Source organism: Cajanus cajan, chromosome 1, assembly GCF_000230855.2.
Source record: "Cajanus cajan strain Asha chromosome 1, NIPB_CcT2T_4, whole genome shotgun sequence".
NCBI lineage: Eukaryota > Viridiplantae > Streptophyta > Magnoliopsida > Fabales > Fabaceae > Cajanus > Cajanus cajan.
In genome coordinates, this window is record NC_138517.1 from 78,060,924 (window position 1) to 78,069,153 (window position 8,230).

Sequence of the window (8,230 nt, forward strand, 5' to 3'; positions counted from 1 at the left end):
CCACTGAAATGATAATGTATCCAAAAGACAACAATTTCAAATTTTAGAGGCGAGAAACAAATTACATTGAATTCTTCTCCTAAGAGCCAAAGACTTGGGGGGCTTATGTATAGGATAGGTCCTGGATTTCCATGTCAAACACTTATTGGTTCTCAGCCTTACATCAAGGATACATTTGCAACTACATAACAAGGATTTGATAGCACTCATCTAGACCAAAAATAGTATTCCCATAGGCTGAGGAGGTCTTGGCTTATCGAACACATTCTTCTACGATCAAGCCTTGTAAAAAGTAATGTCCAAGCATTATGTAATAATAAAAGGTCTTGATGTAATTAAATGTTTTAATCTTTAATAGTAACTTTTTATTATCTATATATACCTGTATTTCATCTTTAAAAGGTATGATGACTAAAAAGAATATATTCAAACACTTTGAACACCCGCTAACTTAGGCATTAAAGTTCTTTTTGCAGGTACAACCACCACTTGCAATCTTGAGGACTAAAGACTTTGGATTGAAGATTTTGGACGAATACTTCTCATCAAGTACAAATTGTATCACACATTTTCTAAATAAAAATACACTTTATTTGTAACAATTATATATTTAGATAATGCTTAAAAAGAATATGTGTTTATTATGATCAAAACTTAATACGAGATAGAAGTCAAAGGAGTCCTAATTCATTCATTGAACTAACACTATTATTGTTACAACTTTACATATGATTTATTAATTTTTAACAGTTTTAATGCAATTTTCTTAGCATAATTCAGTAATTTTCATATAATTAAATTATCTTATTAATTATTTTAAATTTTTATATTCAATTTAATTGTATAATTATATGTTTATACGTATTGATTACATGATTTATTAGAAAAAATTGATATATATATATATATATATATATATATATATATATAACAAATTATATAAGAAAGAGTTTTTTTTTTTATAAATACAATAGAAAGAGATATAAAAAAAATAATGTTATAAGATTATTGTTGATATTGAATTTATTCATTAAACAGTGTAAAGTATGGTTTAAAACTATTAAAGGCAATATGGAAAGTGTAGTCGAGGAATTTGATATCATTTAGAAAATATAAAATATAAAATATAAAATGGCAATAGGCAAGCCACCATACCTACCTAACTCGAACCTCACCTTCTGCATTTTGCTTTGATCTAACAGAAGTTAAGTAAAAATTGTACAGCCAAGCTATTAGCTAACTACCACCCTCCACGTGACTCGCAATTCAACTCTCAACAACTATATAAACCCCTCCCTATCTCCCCTTCCATTTCCACTCTCCGATTCCACCAGACGAGTGAATCAGGTACGTACACTCTAACTACCCCCTTCGCCGCCATCTAGATCTCAATTTCTTCCTCTCTTTCTCCCTCTATTTACTTCCCTTCCCCGCATTTGCTTTCGCTACTACTTGTCACTTCACTTTCCCAGCCACACCGTTTTGCTTCCTTCTGGATCTGCTTCCTTCGCAAGTTTCCCTTTCATTTCCCTTCTTCTTCCGATCACGCGTCTCGTTTTCGTCGTCGATTCCGGTTTCTTTCTACGCTCTTCCTCTGCTTCTTCATTCCCCGCAAACGCACCGTTTTGATTTTGAATTTTTAATTCGTCCTTCGATCTTTGGATACTTTTTAAAAATAAACCTGTGTGTGGAGTGTGATTGAATGAATGAACCTTAGTTGACTACTGTTTCTTGATGACTATAGTTGTGGATAATGTATATGTTTTTAATCTTTTGAGTTGAATCCATGGTTGCTTAAGATAGCTTATTAATGTATGCACTTGGAGAGATTTTTGATATCAACTTGTGTGGAGAATATAGTACATTATTTGATCCTTTTTAACTTGTTTATATTGTTTTGAATATAGCTTTTGCTATGGTAATGTCGCGATTCGCGAATATTCTTTTATGTCTTTTCTTCTGCAATACAAAAAGTAATGCACTTGTTTGCCGCCAGATCTATCTGTTTCTTCGTCATGGCCACTGGACAACTATTCTCCCGTACCACGCAAGCTTTATTTTACAACTACAAGCAGCTTCCTATCCAGCGGATGCTTGATTTTGACTTCCTTTGCGGTTTGTATCGGCTCGATCATCTTGATTTACAGAAAGTGATTCATGGAGTTTGTTTGAATACAAACTTAAAAATGTTTTTGAGAGCTTTTTTATTGGAAAATACTCTTTATTTTTAGCATATAAGCTCTCAAAACTCAAAAGTACTTCTAATTTATATATAAATAGACTCATTGACATTAATATTTGTTTTTAATGCTAATGGAAGCTCTAATGTTGTGTTCGCAGGCAGGGAAACACCATCAGTTGCTGGAATAATTAACCCTGGTTCTGAGGGATTTCAGAAACTCTTCTTTGGTCAGGAGGAAATTGCCATCCCAGTTCATTCTACGTATGTGTTGCTCATCCTTTCCTATACAGAATTTTTTTTTTTTGTTTTTTTTTTTTTGCGTGAGTTTGGGATTTAGTTGCTTGTATAGCCAATGGAAGATTTTTCTTTATTTTAGTGGTCTCCTTACTATTTCAGCATACCATTGAGTACAAAGTAATCAACCTTAGTGTATGACATTCTTGTTTGTTTGAGTGGTGATTTCATCTAACTCTAAGCCCTATGTTGACTTGTTTGTTTGCAGCATTGAAGCAGCTTGTGCTGCACATCCTACTGCTGATGTCTTCATCAATTTCGCTTCATTCAGAAGGTCAGCAAATTATTTACTATAATTTTGAGCCTATGGCATCTTGTTGCACAATAATACATGAATACCATTAGCATATCTAGAAAATATTTCATAGTATCAATTTTGTACCATAGAATATTTCAGTATCTTGTATGAACTCTTAGGAGTGGCTACATATTTCATGAGTTATTTCCATGTTTAATTAGGACTAGGAGTATAGTATTAACATTTATAGTTGTTTGTACTTAGCCTTTCATATCATATCATGTCACACCAAATCAATAGCGATTTCAATTATTCAGCCCCCATTCTTTTTTCCTCCTTCTTTCTGTACCTAATTATTTATGATTTTGTCATGTATAAATTGATCTACATGCAGTGCTGCAGCATCATCGATGGCTGCTTTGAAGCAGCCAACCATTAGAGTTGCTGCTATTATTGCTGAAGGAGTACCCGAGTCAGACACTAAGCAATTGATTGCATATGCCCGGGCAAACAATAAGGTGCAAGTTGAAATGGATATTGATTGAATTAATAGTGATATAATAACATGGGAAAACTTATTTTAGTTCTCTTTATTTGATAGGTTGTTATTGGCCCAGCCACTGTTGGAGGCATTCAAGCAGGTGCTTTTAAAATTGGTGACACAGCTGGAACAATTGACAATATAATTCAGTGCAAGCTCTACAGGCCTGGATCTGTTGGATTTGTTTCCAAATCCGTAAGTAGTTATTCATTTCCTGCTTGTGTTGGTGTCATCTTCTTTGCATTGAGGATGCCACTATAAAGGTTTTGATAATCTTGCTTTTTGTTAAGAAGGTGCAGGATGTGTTCAAGATCTTAGCAAATGCATACATTTTTCTTTCAGAAATTAGATATAATACTTTGTTATGTATACCTATCTTGTACCCAGCAGAATATTCGACCATTAGGAGCTGATTCAAGTTTCAAATAGATGCTTCTGGAAATTTAAGAATAATCCTAGTATAGATGACTATGAATCGTGTCATCTTTTGCCTGTTTATACTTGTCCATCATGGCATAGTTCATGTAGAATCTTTAAAAATAGTATAGTTACTAGACTGTCTCTTGAATACCTAATCTTTTTATAGGTGCTCTTGTTTATGAATCGAGTAGGTTCAGTACGTGTAGATACTATATAGTAAACTGAATATAGGTGCTCTTGCGATGGGCAAATTGAAATGGCTAATTGCAATTTCTGGAGCTCATATCCTTTATCTTTGGATTTATTTTTCTATCATTTAAATTTTGTTTCACCTTTCTGAAATAACCAAAGACATTGCCTTTGCATATTTTTGTGAGATTGAACTCCATATTTATAGTAGATTTCAGAGTGGATGGTGAGATAATAATAATTATGGTGGAACACTGATGTATCAAATTATGAAAGGACACAGCTTAACGGCAACATAGCATAAATAAGGAGTTTACTTTCACGACAAGGTTTTTAACCATAAATGATCATTGTTCCCCTCCCCTTTCTCTCTCTATTGCTAAATAATGGTAATAGCTTTTTTAACTAATATCACATGTTCAATGAAATTGCTTTTATTTAATGTCGAGTGCAAAATGGTCTTTTAGAGAAATTGAGACTTTTGATCTTTATTATTATTCTTTTTCTTGGCATGATAATGTATGAATGGATGGTTCTGAGAGAAGTCAACTTTTTATATTACAGGGTGGGATGTCCAATGAATTATACAACACCATTGCCCGTGTAACTGATGGGATTTATGAAGGTATTTATATGCTGATTTTATCTCTTCTGTTTTGTTTATACCAGTATTGAGTTATATCCTGTTTTACTGTAGGCATTGCTATTGGAGGAGATGTTTTCCCTGGTTCCACACTTTCTGACCATGTTTTACGGTTTAACAACATTCCACAGGTAAATTTTTACTTTCTTATTGTTGAGCTACCTAAAATATGTGCATCCAATAAACAACTGACTAGAATGTACAGTAATAAAGCATATCAGTTTTTGTTATTGATTAGTCTGGACTGGATTTATGTTAAACCTCAGGTTAAAATGATGGTAGTACTTGGGGAACTTGGTGGGCGTGATGAGTATTCTTTAGTGGAAGCCCTAAAACAAGGGAAAGTGCAAAAACCAGTTGTTGCCTGGGTCAGTGGGACATGTGCACGACTCTTCAAATCTGAAGTACAATTTGGTCATGCAGTATGTCTCTGCTCCTTTGACTAAGTTCTCAATTAAAGAATTCATCATAGAAGTACAACATTCTTAATATCCGTTGGCTCTTACATAAATCAGGGAGCTAAAAGTGGTGGTGAGTTGGAATCTGCTCAAGCAAAGAATCAGGCACTAAGGGATGCTGGAGCTGTTGTTCCCACATCATATGAAGCTTTAGAAGCTGCAATTAAGGAAACATTTGACAAATTGGTTAGTATGCATGTATATTGAAATTTTCCTTATCTTTAATTGAGTTTTGCCCCTCTCCTGGTCCTGAAAGGGGACAATAAGTTAAAGAAGTCTATTTCGTTTCCTTAATTAGCTTGAATATTCATAGTTAGCTTAACATTGTTAGGTTGAAGAAGGGAAGATCACATCAGTCAAGGAAATCACACCTCCACCAATCCCTGAGGACCTTAGCACTGCAATTAAGAGTGGAAAAGTCCGTGCTCCAACTCATATTATTTCCACTATTTCTGATGACAGAGGTATGTGATGTTGTAATTTAGAAATTGTCTGCCTTTTATTTTCTGTACGAGACTTTCACATTTGTTACTTAAACTAAAGTTTTCTTCTAATATTTTTTGAAGGTGAGGAGCCATGCTATGCTGGTGTACCCATGTCTTCCATTATTGAAAAGGGTTATGGTGTTGGTGATGTTATCTCTCTTTTATGGTTTAAACGCAGCCTTCCTCGTTACTGTACTCAATTTATTGAGGTAGGCTATTCTATTGTACAGAGCTTTCCTTGAATATTTTCATCTTTTCCTTTTGCTGTGTTTGTCGCAAGTATGCAAGAATGTTATACAATCTACAGTCAAACTTCTTTTAAATAATTTTTATGCTGTCAGTTTTTCTTTTAGATATTTTTTCCCCCAAAGAAAACTATTGATATCATCTTGTATCTTGCTGATACGTTACACTGGTCAGATATGCATCATGCTATGTGCCGACCATGGTCCTTGTGTCTCTGGTGCTCATAATACTATTGTGACAGCAAGGGCCGGGAAGGACCTAGTTTCCAGTCTTGTATCAGGTAAATAAATGCCTTTATTCTTTCAATTACTGATGTAGGCTTAGTATCTGATGGGCTGTTCAAAACTGTGTGCTATTAATGCCATAAAATGGTTAGTAATGAGCTTCTGAAACAGGTTTGCTTACAATTGGTCCTCGATTTGGGGGTGCCATTGATGATGCTGCTCGCTACTTCAAGGATGCTCATGACAGGGTATGATTAGTACTTTTCCTGTTAAGCTGGTTGGAACCAGATTAAAAACATTGGGGAGAGTTGGAATGAAATTTTGATGGATTAAAGACTTTATTTATAAAATAAAGGTTTAATTACCTTTTTCTGGTGCCTATAATTTCTTAAACTTTACCTTTTACTTCTTATGGTTAAAAATGCTCTGTTTTAATCTTTATACATATAAATTTTTAGTCCTTTATAGTCTCTATTGTCTATTTTTGTAGGAATTAAAAGGTAAATTTTATGTAATTATAATAACTATAAAGATAAAAAGTTGTATGTATAAGGACTAAAATGAAATATTTTAATTATAGGGACTAGTAAAGTTCATGAAATGATTAAAAAAGTAATTAAATCTAAATAAAGTTAGAAATAGAGGAGAAATTCAAAACTTTGAGACGCCTCCCCCCACTTGTCCAGAAATAACACTCGACAAACGTCATCTGTCATCTAACAAGTGGGACTATTTACTGTGTCTTGTCACAGGGGCTTACGCCTTATGAGTTTGTTGAAGGTATGAAGAAAAAGGGTATTCGTGTTCCAGGAATAGGGCACAGGTAATGTATTCCTTCTGTTCATTTAATTAAGCGATAAATATTTTATTTTTCTTGCTCTTGCTGTAGTGTTATAAAAATACAAATCCATGTTGGGTTTTGCTTTGTGAAACAGGATCAAGAACAGGGACAACAAAGATAAAAGAGTTGAGCTGTTACAGAAGTTTGCACGCACACATTTTCCTTCTGTGAAATACATGGAATATGCTGTTCAAGTTGAAACCTACACCCTCTCAAAGGCAAATAATTTAGTTCTTAACGTAGATGGTGCAATTGGATCTCTTTTCTTGGATCTGCTTGCTGGTAGTGGAATGTTCACCAAGCCAGAGATTGATGAAATTGTGGAGATTGGTTATTTGAATGGCCTCTTTGTGCTGGCACGCTCCATTGGTCTGATTGGGTGAGTTTTTATCAATTATATGTATTTCATGTGAATATCACTTTTTTGGACATTATGGTAGTTTTGGACCTTAGTGGCTTTTTTATCCACAATTCTCTAATGGTGCAAAGAGTTCCACTTTTAGTTGGGTCATGGGTGGTCCTCATGGCCACTGCTACTGCATGTGCACTTTGCAATTTGCATGCTTGTCTTAAGTTAATCAATTGAACTCAGAATCTCCATCTACCTCAAAAAAATAAATAACTTATGCATGGCTTGGTCTCATTCATTGTTATTTAAAAATTTCAGGCACACCTTTGACCAAAAGCGATTGAAGCAACCACTTTACCGTCACCCATGGGAGGATGTTCTCTACACAAAGTGAGAAAGTTATGTGTGACTGTAAGAACTTTGCAATGCATCAAATTATCAATCTTTTGGGAAATCATGCATCTGAAATATGCTGGAGTGGTTTTGTAGCTGTTAGACTAGTGTTGTACGATCTATTGGTGAAAAGTCATCTTTCATCCGTAACTTGTATTAAATTTCATAAAGAAAGAACTCATAGTCATTTTCAAATTTATATTTCTCTTGATGAATATTCTGATCTCTGTACCGTTGTGACTTCAAAAGGAAATGAACACACAAGTTCGAGCGCAATATTCTTCCATAATACGTACTATTTACTCATGGCAACATCAATTTTATTGTCCAGTGTGTCTGAAGTGTGGGAAGTGCATTTTATAGAATACAGTATAATAATAGCTATCAAATAAAAAATCTAATTAACTATAACTTATTATATATATATATATATAAACATATTTATTTTATTATAATTTTTAATTATTAATTTTTTAGTCAATATAATTATTAATTATAATCACATCATATTTTAATTTAGATATTAAAAAATTTCTAAATAAATGAGATAATTATTTCAATCTATTAATAAAAAATTTAAAATAGCATAAAATAATATATAGAAATTACCCATAAAAATATTTTATATATATATTTGGACTCTTAATACTCATGAGTCTCATGGGATTATTTAATTTATTTTCTTTGCCTCTCTCTAAGGTTGACCGCATGTATTTTTTTTTATTTA

General features: G+C 33.4%; 1 protein-coding gene across 2 annotated transcripts; it reads left to right on the forward strand.

Moving 5' to 3' along the window:
• Positions 1-1,189: 1,189 nt before the first annotated feature.
• Positions 1,190-7,779, forward strand: ACLB-1 (ATP-citrate lyase B-1). Of its 2 annotated transcripts, none has more exons than XM_020346612.3 (17): positions 1,190-1,347; positions 1,997-2,115; positions 2,341-2,443; positions 2,685-2,750; positions 3,109-3,232; positions 3,316-3,450; positions 4,429-4,489; positions 4,562-4,638; positions 4,774-4,929; positions 5,023-5,151; positions 5,297-5,429; positions 5,532-5,659; positions 5,871-5,976; positions 6,092-6,168; positions 6,673-6,743; positions 6,856-7,140; positions 7,429-7,779. In XM_020346612.3, the coding sequence occupies exons 2-17, from the start codon at positions 2,016-2,018 to the stop codon at positions 7,502-7,504; spliced, it is 1,827 nt and encodes a 608-aa protein (XP_020202201.1). In that variant the 5' UTR covers positions 1,190-1,347; positions 1,997-2,015; the 3' UTR covers positions 7,505-7,779. The 2 variants fall into 2 exon arrangements, with proteins under 2 accessions (XP_020202201.1, XP_082919446.1); XM_083063320.1 differs by lacking the exon at positions 1,190-1,347 and adding an exon at positions 1,419-1,573.
• Positions 7,780-8,230: the final 451 nt, after the last annotated feature.

Coding starts and splice junctions, on each gene's coding strand:
- ACLB-1 (XM_020346612.3), top strand. CDS start 2,016: ATGGCCACTGGACAACTATTCTCCCGTACCACGCAAGCTTTATTTTAC. Junction 3,233..3,315: donor ATGCCCGGGCAAACAATAAG/GTGCAAGTTGAA, acceptor TTTATTTGATAG/GTTGTTATTGGCCCAGCCAC. Junction 4,930..5,022: donor AAGTACAATTTGGTCATGCA/GTATGTCTCTGC, acceptor TACATAAATCAG/GGAGCTAAAAGTGGTGGTGA.